Source organism: Larus michahellis, chromosome 1 (genome assembly GCF_964199755.1).
Source record: "Larus michahellis chromosome 1, bLarMic1.1, whole genome shotgun sequence".
NCBI classification, from domain to species: domain Eukaryota; kingdom Metazoa; phylum Chordata; class Aves; order Charadriiformes; family Laridae; genus Larus; species Larus michahellis.
The window spans coordinates 164,293,828-164,306,921 of NC_133896.1; the positions used below are offsets into that span (position 1 = coordinate 164,293,828).

At 36.9% G+C, this 13,094-nt stretch overlaps 1 protein-coding gene across 20 annotated transcripts in view; it reads left to right on the forward strand.

The window, feature by feature from the left end:
• The window catches only part of DOCK9 (dedicator of cytokinesis 9), a 128,284-nt gene that overhangs the window by 22,721 nt on the left and 92,469 nt on the right, over window positions 1-13,094 (forward strand). For 6 of the 20 annotated variants that reach the window (XM_074562354.1, XM_074562403.1, XM_074562465.1 and 3 more), the window contains exon 1: window positions 6,650-6,934. The exons of the other annotated variants lie outside the window; for them this stretch is intronic. In XM_074562354.1, the coding sequence (XP_074418455.1) occupies window positions 6,821-6,934 (114 nt within the window). In that variant the 5' untranslated portion in view covers window positions 6,650-6,820. Of the gene's footprint in view, window positions 1-6,649; window positions 6,935-13,094 lie in introns of those variants that run through there. 20 annotated transcript variants of the gene reach the window in all.

Consider the following 13,094-nt stretch of genomic DNA (forward strand, 5'->3'; position numbering starts at 1 on the left):
ATTGCAGCACAGATTCACCAAATGCATAGTTCCGGAAGCAAATGTACTTCTTTGAAAGACGCACGTTAGGAATATCAGGCATAGGTTGTCAGGCATTCAGTGCACTGACATGCAAAACATAAGATTAAATGTTGTATCTTCAGGGAAAATTCTTTAAAATTGAGGATAAAAATCTGAGGATAGTTGGTCAAGTCTATATGCAAGCTATCGTTCATCCTTGACAATATAAGTAGGAGTAGCACAGAAAGGCATCCAACCCAAAAAATAGAGCATTATATTGCATCCAGGGAGAAAGCATGTTTCCTTTGAATGTAGCAGCAGGGGATCTTGGGGGAGCTGGATGTCATGCTTTGAAAGCAAACAAAATGTCTGGAGTTAAAAAAAACCCCAAACAACAACACAACTCCGAACAACAAAAAAACCCAACCCTCCCAAACCCCCCAAAGTTTAAAGCCTTATATGATCTTGGGGAATGGGAAGACGACCTCTGTGGTGGAGAAGCTGCATGAGTGGTGCTTTCAAGACTAAAGTAGACTTAGTGAACACCCAGAAAGGAGTTGTCTTCTCTGTTCTTTCTCCCACCTGCTTTAGGGACAGCCTGAAATGCTCATTTGAATCATCCACAGATGCAGGTATCCTATTTTGTCATGAAATTAAGTGCCATTAAAATAAAGCTGGGAGCCAACTGCTAATTCTTGCAATGTTCTTGTTTCTTAGAAATTTACAGCGTGAAGTCCAAGACAGGTTTATATTTCAGTTTAGAGGAAAACCAAGAAGTACTCTTACGTCAGCCTAAGGAAAGAGGTGAATTAAAAATCTCCTCAGGATTGCTCGTGGAAAAAGCCTTGTAAGATTGGTATTACGCAGTGGGAAGACTCCTACCTCGGGCTTGCTTGGCACAGAACTGTTTCAGTTTACGAGATGTTCAGACTTGGGGTTTTGACTCACTTTTTGTCTTTGGTTTGGTGTCTGTTAGTTTCTGATAATTCTAAGATACTGTCCAGGTAGGAAAAAAGCCATCTTTAGTCCAATACTGTTCTTGCAGTCAGTCTGCTTGTACATGTGCTGTCTCTAAGGAGGCCTGTCAGAACAATAATGAAATCCTTTAGCGGACGTGCAGTTTTGATCTTGAAGTCTCCTATCCTGACTAAATTCTACTGATTTCTGTTCTTTTTTTTTTTTTTCCTTCTTTTTTCTTTTGCCTGGGACCATAAGGAAGTTAGGTTTTCCCTGAAAACAGAAAGGTACCTGCTAAGATGATATGAAATTAATCAGTCACCAGTGAGTCAAACAAGTGCACCTTGATACTTCATATATAACAGTACGCAAAACTGTGACATGGACAAGACTTAAGTTAATCTGTATTTTGCTTATCTCTGCTGTGATTTTACACTTATTTTATTTTGTATTTGTCACAGAGTAAGAGTTTCCAAGCTAGGGTACTGTATCTTATCTGACAGATAGTAATGACTAGCTGAGGGATACTAATGAGATACACCATGTTGGTGTTAACAACTTTAGCCAAATTCTTATTCCATGAAATAAAGAGCTTTTAAAAAATGCATTGTGCAAAAACATTATGGACCCAGTAGAGGCACTGATTGGGAGAATCCTTTAACTTTGTGCTGCCGCTAAAACAGGCAGATCAGTTTTTTTATTCCAGCTGCTTGAATAGTAATACAGACCTGTGCACTGGTGTTATCTTTTGCAACCTACTCATGCAGAGACCTCTTCTATGTGGTATCTCAGCGTCTTTGTCCTGTCCAGGCTACTTGAATCTCTCCCTAAAAATAATGGTTTGAGAGTAATTTTAACTGTAATCCAGAATTTGAGATTTGTGCGATTCATTTTGATGTAGAGATACCTGTCCAAAGAGGGATTGTGATTCTACCTGTTCCAGAATGGGCTTAATTCTTGCTTTACCAAGGCAAGTCAGTGAAATGGGAGTATTTTAGTTATGATGTTGACAATATGAAAAGTTACGTAATATGTAACACACTCCTATCTGTGTCTGATGCTTTTATGTTTTTTCTTCTTTTTTTTTGATGATTTTCTTGCTAAAGAATGTACTCCGTATTGGTGAGACTGCAAGTTAACACATTTGCAGTATTTGCTGTAGGAGGAATGAGTCTTCCTGACCGACTTTCTTGTGACTTTTTGTGTTTTGTCTGAATGTAATGTGTATGGCAGGGAATCGCCAGGTGAATTGCATGCTGTATTCCATCTGCTATCAGCTCTCTGAGCTTGTCTCTTGAACTTGTGAATATATTCTTCCAGGGTAAGTGCATATCTGTTGGTTGCTTATGAAAGTGGCCAACTTTCAGCAGTATTAAGCTATGTATAGTTGCAACACGGAATCTTCCACTGACATGTGAAATTTTATGTCTTTAATACAGCTGCAAGGCAGACTGCCAAGCGTGGGAGGGCATTGCTAGAGTATCTCTTTCTAGTACAGATGAGAGGAGGAAGTATAGGCTTTTAATGATGCTTGTCATTCTGATAAAATGGGTCCGTATTTTCATATAAGCAACTGCCTTAAAGACCCAATCCAACCCAAAAACCAACCAACCAAAAAAACCCCAAACCTCATCCCAAAATCCCCATCGAAACAAAGCATCAAAATCCTTCTCATTCTTGAAAGTTATTTGTCAAGAGATGCTGTGAGTTGCCAGGAATTTAAAGAGCCACAAAGGAGTAGAGAACAGATGTAGGGTTTTAGTAAGTGATGTTGTCAAATCCTTTTGTTTTCACATATGCAGGACATGCAAACCTATAGTAGGATTATTCCTTCCTCCCCTCCTCCCCCAGTTGCTAGAGGTTAAGCAACAGTTCTTTCTCTAGAACAGCTAATAGAGACAAGTTTGATAGCTGTAATTATAGCTGGTCGATTTAGTGAATGCTGATACTGGCCACTCAACGGGGTTTAGTGATCTTGATGCAGATTGTATGTGGGACTTGGAGCAAAAGAAGTGCCATTAAACTAAAGTGCTCCAGTTTTAGCCTGTTTCTACAGTGAGGCTGCATAGTCATCCTTTCTTCCATTCAGAGGAAGTCCATTCTTCCAAGTTCAGAGGAAATTCTCATATGCTGACTGTTCCCTTGCTATCACTTAACTTTTGTACATTAGGAAAGCAAGCTCTTGGAGTGACAAGTGATTTGAAGGAATAAGAGTATGTATGTGGGGAACTTGTCTTCTGGGCAGCAAATTTGCTTCTTGAATCATGGAGGTATGCTGGGAAGACTGAGAACTTTTTACATATGTAATTTTGTAAATACAGAGGTAATTCCTTAAGGGTATAAGATGCAAGAACAGAGAGACAACTATTTGGCAATTGGAACTGATATGAAAAGCACTGTTGTTAAAGGTACCATGGGAAGTCCTTCAAGCCACTGTGTTTGTAAAAAGATGAAATGTGTTGTTTCCATAATAATCTGATTTATTTTGCAGATATGTCTTGATTTAGCTAGTAATTTCCTGCAATTTTGTGAGCCACGTTGGAAATGCAGTCGAATAACTCTTGTGATTTGTGATATTCTTTTTCTACATGCATTGTTTTCCTGGATTCTCTGTTGATCCTTATTCAGCTAACCCTGATACAATGAATTGAGTACTTCTTTTTTTTTTTAATTGCAGTTAAATAGTTTAAAACTACAGGTCATGTAACAAATTGATAAACTTTCAGCATGTCAAAGTCCTGTTTTTCATCTTTTACTTTTTGAATCATAATGTGTTACTGGTAAAATGTTTTAACGCACCTCTTTATTAAAGTAACTTGCATCTTTTTGTCTGTGGGGTGCCTGGCTAAACAGTATCTTTTTTTTTTATCTAAGTATTTTTCTGTGAATTACATTACTGAGATAATCACTAAGTCCTCAGCGGAAAATAAATGTTGGAAATGTGCATCAATTTATCAATTAAACGTCTGTTTCATGCAGGATATAGCTCTGGAGGTACACATGTTTGTTGCTTTAAACAAAAGAACCTCCTCTAGTGGTATAAGTGTGTTAATGAAATGCAAGACAGAAATTACATTAACCATTCAGTAGGAAAAAATAACTTCTGTATTTTTAAACTGATGTTATAAAAATGTTGGCTTGTTGGCCTTCTTTTCTGTCCTTCATCATGTTTTGAGAAGAACAGGGAGAATGATGGGGAAAGAAAGCACATTTATACTAAAGTAAAGTATGTTAAAGATGCATTCAAGAGAATCACCTCACCAGGATAAAACAATGTTGTAGTTTAAAAGTAGAATCCTTTACTAAATTAACCAGAAGAAATACTATTTAAAGTGTATAATATTTTTAAGTCTTTATTAGTGTGAGTTTGCAAGTGCCTTGTGCATTTCTTGTTGCAGTTAAGTATAATTGCAGCCCACCTCAATGAAACAAATTCCTGTTTGGCAGCTGCATCCTCAAGTAATGGTATAATTTAGTCTAAGCTGTTCTGTACTTCCGTTTTCTGAAAACAAAAGGGGCTGATGCAAAATAAAAGTAAAGTGTAACTACATGTTCTTGAACTATTGTCTACCTTAATTTACACAGGAAGATCTGTTTTTGTAAAATTGACTAAACTGCTAGTTCCCTTCTTAACTCTTAAAGAAGCTTTATAGAGTGTTGTTTTCTGGAGTTTGGTGTCTTTGTGTTAGAGAGACTGTGTAAAAAGTGAATGTGTCGAACTTGGTTTTCCTAGAGAAAAGGAAGCATAGTACATCGTTATTGTCTTGACTATTAGTTAATCTTATGATTTCTTTCAGCACATTAGAAATGTGCTTGCATTGTGGATGGGATGGGCAAACTCTTGGTCAGGCTCAATTTCACGATTGTGGTAAGCTGAAATAACAATATTTTATGCAGAGGTGAGAGCAGAGAGAAGGGGAAGAGAGAGGGGTATTAACATCTTACCGTAGGTCTGAAGAGTAAGAAACCTGTGCCTGAAGTTCTGCCTTCTTGCCTTACTGGCAATAACAGAGGATATTTGAGCTTCTCCATAACTCAGTCTGTTTTCTGCAGATTAAGGTGACTTTCTCTTCTATTAGAGAATACATAAAAATTCATGTCAAGTTAAATTTAGGAAGTCAGTTATATTGAAGTGAGATAATTAACTCTCCAAAGAAGTGGAGCAGAGTTGAGAATCGAATGAAGGTGGTGGCTTAGTTTCTACAGCCTTCTGACTGCTCTACTAGACAGGGAGAATAAAATAGGGATATGCTTCTCTAAGGAGTTGAATTTTTTCTCAGGTGTATTTTTGTTTGGTAAATACAGCCACTGAGGCTTGTGTACTTGGAGGTTGTAACTTGTTAGTTTTAAGAAGAAACAAAGGGAAACCAAAATACCTCTCTCAAAGCCAGGAGAAAACTGCTCATCACGGTTCACTTTTTTTCAGGAGGAATTTAGCATATGCGGTTCACTTTTTTTCAGGAGGAATTTAGCATATGTGTTTAGCATACAGTTATATGCTAAAACGACTGCATGGGAGAGCTAGGTTAGTCAAACCTTCAAAATTACCAAAAATGTCAACTAGGTTGCATACAAAATTGCTTTGCACTACACTAAAGAATTCTACAGATATGATCCCGATAAACATTGCTGCCTCTTATTTTGCGAGTGTGTGTAAGCTTAACAGTATCTGTAAGTAGCAGTATAGTAGGAGAGTAGATTGGATTACAAAAGTGATGTTGAAGCATGACTTGAGTTTATGTTGCAGTTAAGGACAGGAATGGAAGATATTAACCACAGAGCACTGTGTAGCCTTGAATTCCAAGGCCAAGAGACACTTCTGAAAACTGTTCGGAAGACAAGGGAGACACCCCTGCAAGTGTTTTGTGCTGTCAGCAAAGAGAAAATCCTAAAGGCAGCAAGTGATGGCTGGCTGGTCTTCATGGCTGCAGAGCTGAGGTTCTCTCAAGTGATTTGAATCAAAATATATGAAGACATCGTTGCGTTGTCTTCTCAGTGTTTTTTTGGAGGATGATCGGTGATGGACATCTACAATGGAGGGTTCTGAGGAGGGAGGAATGAGCTGAGAGCATTAATAACGTGCAAGACAAGTGAGCCAACTGTCTCAAATGAGGAAAGGGGCTGAGGGAGGCTGGTAGTTTACTTGAAGAGTTAAGTGCTTAAAAGTTGAAGGTATAAAGGGGGTGGGTGGGTGAGTTTAATTTTGAGTTGGTATCTTTGTAGAGCATGTAAGATTTTTACTGTGATGACAATTTGATGTTAAGGTAAATTTTTAATATGGATTTAGCACTACGATTAAAAAGAGCATCCCCACCCTACTCCCAAAAAAGAGCGTCATGTCTGTTTGGGGCATTGGTCCTGGAGAATGTGCTTGGTTAGTGGCTGGTTTTGATAGTACCTGAGTAAGTGATACTAATGTAAAAAAAAAAAAAAAAAAAGTAACACTTAGGGTTTTATATTTCTAAAGAGGCCCAATTGTCAGTAAGTGGCTAAATTTTACAACAAAAGTATTTTAAAATATTGAAGACTTGGACTTGGACTGTTCTACATGCTCATTTTAGGAATACACATTCTCTCTTGTGTTTGACTCATAACCTTAAGGCATTAAAATGGATCCACCTTTTTTTTTCTTTTTTTTTTTTTGTTCCAGAGGAATACAACGTGCTTAGGGGCTGGCCTTTGTCTGTCATGCATTCCCACCATGACAGATTTAGCAAACTGCAGCTGAGAAGTTAGACTAGTTTGTACTTTCTGCCCTTTGTGACAGGGAAAAGCTATTGTTTTCACTGGATCACTGGCATGTTGATTACTTTGATGCCAAAAAGCATACGATTTTGCAGCTGTTCGTATTTTCAATCAAAGAATGCAGGCAAGAACAAACAGAAATCCTAAGAAAGAGCTTGTTATAGAGTCTCCGCAGCAGTCCAAGGATGCAGGTCCTTGTGAAGCAGAAGTGGAGAGTCCTGTGGTAGTGCTGGTAAGAATTTATTAAACAAACTATTTCTTCCCTTTAATAATTCCAGTTCTGACTGCCAGTGAAAAACTGCTTAATCTGACGCTAATGAGAAGTTCCAGCGTTCTTACTTGTGAACAAGGGGTGTTTAAGATTTAGGTTTGTTTCTTTGTGTGTTGTCTGCCTTTTTAATTAATTTTTGCTGTTCTGGTTTACCAAATCTTTGGTTCTCCCTGAGTGTGACTTTGGAAACTGGTTTTCATACTAGTTGTTTTTCAGTGTCTGTTTTGTCTAGGATAGTTGTACAGCTCTTTGAACCTAGCATGAAAACTACTTAGGCTTTAAAATCCCTTCTAGCACCTCTATTTTTTAACTGCCCAGCATATCTTTCAGTTAAAATATATATGAACTCTGTAAAGACTGTATGTGTAATGGTTAAATTTTACTTAAATGTTCTAAGAACTGTCTAAATAATTCAGGTGTACTTCTGTTAAAGGATGTATTTTTCAGTGCCTTCAATGCACATTATTTAGGAATCCAAAGTTTTAAAGTAGCTCCCAGCGAGGGAAAAGGGCATATTCTATATGTGGGGGAAGTAATCAAATAAGAACATTTTTTTTAATATATTGCTACACACTTAGTTCTGTTGGAATTTTAATAGTACAGCAAGAGAACATAATAAGCAAGCTGAAATGAATCCACCAACTCTCTCCAGACAGGACAATAAACCTTTTCAAATAACAGAGGAGGACTGTTAAACTAATAACTTATATATCAGTAGAAAGAAGTGCTTTGATAGTTCTTACTAAAATTCTAATTTTACTTAGTAATATCTCATATTTAATTGCTGAATTAAGGGATGACAATCTCCTCTTTGTCTGGTGTGGTTGAAGTTAGTGGGAGCTGTGATGCTTAAATTATGGTCCCCCCCTTATTTGAACCTCATGCTACACATTTAAGAATCAAACTAAAACATTTTGACTATCTGTATTTAGTATACACGTCTGTAACTTTAAGGGAATTGTTACTGTATATAACTGAAAACTTACATGTGTGTTAGTAAGACAAATTTTCTTTTCCTTTACAATGTTTTCTTTAGTTTCATTCTATGCAGAGCAATTGTTAGTAAAACGTGGGGTTTTTTGTATGGGTGTGTTCTGATTTCTGGTCCAGATTTTCATCAGTACAATATGAGCTAATCTTGTGTGTGCTTTCCTGTCTTTGGAATGTTTAACTTTATTTAGAACTGTTTTTATTCCCCCATGAATACTCAGAGAGGATATTAGTGTTTCTGCAGATACTTAGAGTACTGCAGTTGATCAGCCAAGCGTATGTACTTACTTAAAAAAAAAAGAAAAAAGTATAAAACATTACTGTGCTTACTTATACCATTTATGAAGTACATCCTTATAATTTTCCAGGCACTACTTAATTTAAGTTCATGGATTAATGTAACTCCAGTGTTTGCCCTGCCTTTTTTTCATTTTCAGATGAAGTGGGTGCGTTCAAAACAAAAGGTCAATATTTCAAGGGAAGAACATTTAGGTTCTACATAGGTCACATAAAAAATGTCTTCGCTGTCATTTCAGTTGCTATTTTGGTCTTAATCTGTTACATATATAGAGAAGCATATATATGGCATATAATTATAGATGGTATAATATCCCTTTTTGCTTCTGCTTTTGGCTAGTTTATTGAGGAAAACTAGATGAAATGGTGCAAGGACACTTGGCACTAAGTGTACTGCTAGGCACGAAGAAAAAGTAGGGCGCTGTGTTTCATTTAACACTGACATTTTGGTTCGTTTTTATTTCATTGGGTTGTGATATTGCAGTAGATTTTTACTGCCACAATAAAAGTAGGTGTTTTCTCACTGGTATAGGGTGTAATAGGAGTGATAGCATTGCTAATTGGTGTAACAAAATGTAAACATCAGGTCTTCTTGTTTTCTGGATTTTAAACCTTAGAATTGTATTAGACAGCAATCCTATAAAGCATTTGGAACAGGAGGCTTCTGGCATACTCTAGTAATACTTCTCGTTGGCTATTGCCTAAAGCATTCTTTCAAGTGTGGATGTATTCCTTTTGTATGGGCAATTATGATGTGATTTACCTAGCACTTGGGGTTTTGGACTATTCTTCATAAAGATGAGACAGAATCAGCTGTAAAGGACTTGAAGGAAGCAACAAGTTTTTTGTGTTATTCATTTAATTCTTTTAATTGTAGTTCACTGAGAGCCTGCTAGAGTGTTGTGAGAACTGAGTGTTTATAATGTCGTGTGATATTGAAACAATGTTATTTGTTTGAGTGCTGTTCTGAATTAACTTTTCCAGCATAGGTGGGTAGGTTCACAAAAGGAGTCATCTGCTGTTTTCAGTGCCAGTATATTAGTACGTGCGCTCTGTTGTTTTCCTGCGATTTGAATTAGATTGTGTCATAACTTTGCTTTTGAGGTTAACAAGCAAGAAGAGCCCATGCAAAAAGCATTTAGATTTTCCGGGTGGTGCCTCACAACCTTACTTGGGATGAACTGCTATTGTGCTAGCTGTTGTGGAAGTTACCAAACCGCCACACGTGCTGTCCAGTTGCATGTTAATAGTCAGAAGTAGTAACTGCTTATCAAATCAGATGATGTTTCTGGGAAGCTGGAACTTCTGGAGGCCATCTTTCTGCTTGGAAACACGCTGGCAGTATAAAATGTAGGATACCTGAGCATTTCTGTCTGAGTCTGATTCTAGTGTTAGAAGTTTCTGTGCTGATAAGAGAACTTTATATAACACAGCATGCTTACTTTGTGTCTGAAGGCAAAGCAAATCACAGAGCCTAGAAATTAAAGAACTGTAACTGCATCCATATTAACAATCTGAGGTAGAAACTGGCAACACAAAAGGTCTTATCAAAATGTTTGAGCTCTGAAAAGTGTTCTTGTGTTTCAATGGACCTTGACCATCAATGACTTCTTATAAATAAAAGCATAATGCTTTAATTTAATCTGCGTTTATTGAGTCTTGGAAACCCCCATTCTCTTCTGTTACAGCCTCCTGAAGACTTGGGTGAACAATAGAACACGAATTTTCAGGCTTTCAGGTTAACCTGGAAGAAAAAAGAAAAGAAAAAAAAAAGTAGTGAATTATTATTTAAAAAAAAACAACAAACTGTGCAAAAACCTCCTGTATAACTGACTATTAGTGTGGCTCAGTCTGTGTCTGTAGTCCCAGTAAGCACTTCTGATCGGTTTATGTGAGCTTGAGAACAGGTGACAATGCATTTCATTCTTTCAAGTCCTAGAGAATTAAAAGTTTTGAGCTTGTCAATGAAAGCATATTGTTGCTGAAATACATGCATAGTGGTCATTTTTCACATCAACCTGTAGCAGCTTATTTTCTCCCACTGCCCCAAAGTTTACATCACAAAGTTAACCATACCAAAGAAAGGGGATAATGAGGAATGTAATATTTAAGAATATGCTCTAAGATACATTGCCTGGGCAATTTATTTTGAGTTTATTGTGGTTGTGGGACAATAAGATACAGGGAGCTGTTACCCATGTTTAGTATTAAATGATCTTGTTATTTGTCCAAAGTGGCTTCTCTCAAGCCAATGTTGAGAAATATGTAACACTATATATTCATCAACTTGTATGCTGTGTTCCCTGCTAGTGCTTGTAGCTCCATTCTGCTCTTCATAGGGACTTGTTAATTTGCAGCTGTATGTGCTAAATATGTTTTTATAAGGTAAATGATGTTTTGTAGCAGGACTCTAGCAATACTCAGTGTGTTTAACCTGACCATTCTTTGTTTTGTGAGAAGACAAGAAGGAGATAACATTTGTCTCAATTTAAACTTGCAAGAAAAAATATACGGTATTATTTTTTCTGAAAAATATATTGTAGGCAATCATTGAACTCTGAACTTAAAATTCCTTTTATCTTATGGCTTTTGACACTGCTTGTCCAAATATATAAACCATATTCTGGCAGATTAAAATAGTTACCATGCGGGCATCATGACTGCTGTTTTGAAATGCTTCTTATTTTTGATAAGTTTCTATATCTATAATACACAGCAAAAATCAAAGTTGTATGACAGATACTTTGCTGTTTTATCTTCCTACATATATGGCATTGAGTGCTGGGCCCTATGAATTCCTATGCTCTCAGCATTTTCTTAGATTATGGAAATAAAAATGTTGTTTGTTGCAAATTAATAGGAAAAGTTAAGCCTTTTTTGCAAGACTGACTTTTAGTACCTGCAAACTTGATTTTGCAGTTTTGACTGGAATGAGTTTTGTCTGTGTTAGCTGGTCCATAAATCATATTCAACAATACAGTATCTACCCCAGTGTCTTTTATATTACATGAAATAATAGACCGGAAAATATTTTTTTCTTAAAAAGAGCTTGAGAGAGAATCTGCTTCCTTGTGGTGCTGTAGGTTTGGCTAAATGCCAATGGCAGTGTTCTGTTTATTGTTTTCTCTTTTTCACATCTGGTTCAAACTGATAAAACATCCTCTTCCTTTTGAATCTGACAAATGACTAAGAAAGAAATGAGTAACACTTTGGAGAAACTTTGGGAAGAAAATTCTTCATGAATTTTTGGAGAAATTATATTTCTGCAAATCAGGAACTCTACTGATTAAATAGGAAGATGGTGTGGTTTTCTAGTACCACTATCTCTGTGTCCCATTGACATAGAGAGGTGTATATTCAGGACCTCAGCTCCAGATAACTTTAGATTCTTTAAAAAGCTTCTAATGAGAGAGGATTCTTTTTAAATCTTGTATTTACAGCACGTAAGCAAAATGTGAGCAAAGCTCATTTTCTTTTAAGATTCTTTTTTATCAATTTTATGGTTGTGGTCAGCCTGTTTTGTGACTATAGGGTAGAGATATACATTTGCAATGAATTGGATGCTTTCTGAAGCTGCAGTATATGCGTTTTTGTTTTTTGAATTAGCTGTGCTAAAGAAATGATTTGTGTGTGTGCACCCATGAAATAATTCTAGTTATGCTGCTTTTAAAAGTAATACTTTTTCTCTGTTTTTGGTAAAAAAAGAGGAGCCAGAGATAGCTTTCTTCCAGTCTTTACCTGTTGCCTTCTCAAGAGAATTAACAGAAGGATGGTTGTAGCTCTTCAGCACCAGGGAGAAAAGGATGAAAATGCTGATCGTGTGCCGCACCACAAAAAAATCCATTACTCATTTGGGGTGACAGCTTTCCCTTGCTACCAGTTAGTGGAATTGGTGCTGTAAACTATCTGTTTACCAGTTCAGACAGTAGATGTACTGCTACGTGAACCTTCTGGCTGTATTGACTATGTATACATTTCTTCTTTCCTTTAAAAGGCTTCCCAAATTGCATTTTAAGTACCTTAAAATATGTGGCCTGAATTAATATATATATATATATATTTTTTTAAGGACATTTTAAAAACTGTGAGCTGCACTGAAGCTGAGTAACAGAATTCAAAAATGTTTTAGCAACAGCTTTTAATAAGGACAGAGTTTCACATTTTGTTTAGTAACCTGAATCTCTCCTGCTTCTGAAAGTGTCCCATCAGCTCTTGTCTATTAACACAAGTTAACACACCTATTAGTAGTTAATAGACATCCTGTCTATTAACACATCAAGCTGCAGCAGGGTAGGTTTAGGCTGGACATTAGGAAAAAATTCTTCACAGAAAGAGTGGTCAGACACTGGAATAGGCTGCCCAGGGAGGTGGTGGAGTCACCATCCCTGGATGTGTTTAAGACTCGTTTAGATGTGGTGTTAAGGGATATGGTGTAAGGGAGAACTTTGTAGAGTGGAGGTGATGGTTGGACTCGATGATCCCAAGGGTCTTTTCCAACCTAAACGTTTCTATGATTAAGTGGTGATGCAGCCATCTGATCAGCATTTCAGAGACCTGAATCTGGCTGAAACCTTGCTTGTTGGGAGGAACCCTTTAAAGCAAGATCACTCCTAATCTGTCTCAAAATATGACTGTTCAGGTGCTGGTACTAGTGTGAGAAGGCTGAGGAACGTGCCACGAAAGAGAGGGTCCTTCTAGTGTCTGTTCTTCTTTCAATTAATTTCAGCCAATTGTGAAGCCAAATCTTTAGCTAACAGAGGAGACTGATTGTATACACAACTCAAATGGTCTTTCTCTGCTACTCATTTCTTAGACCCAGTTTAATTTGGAGTAT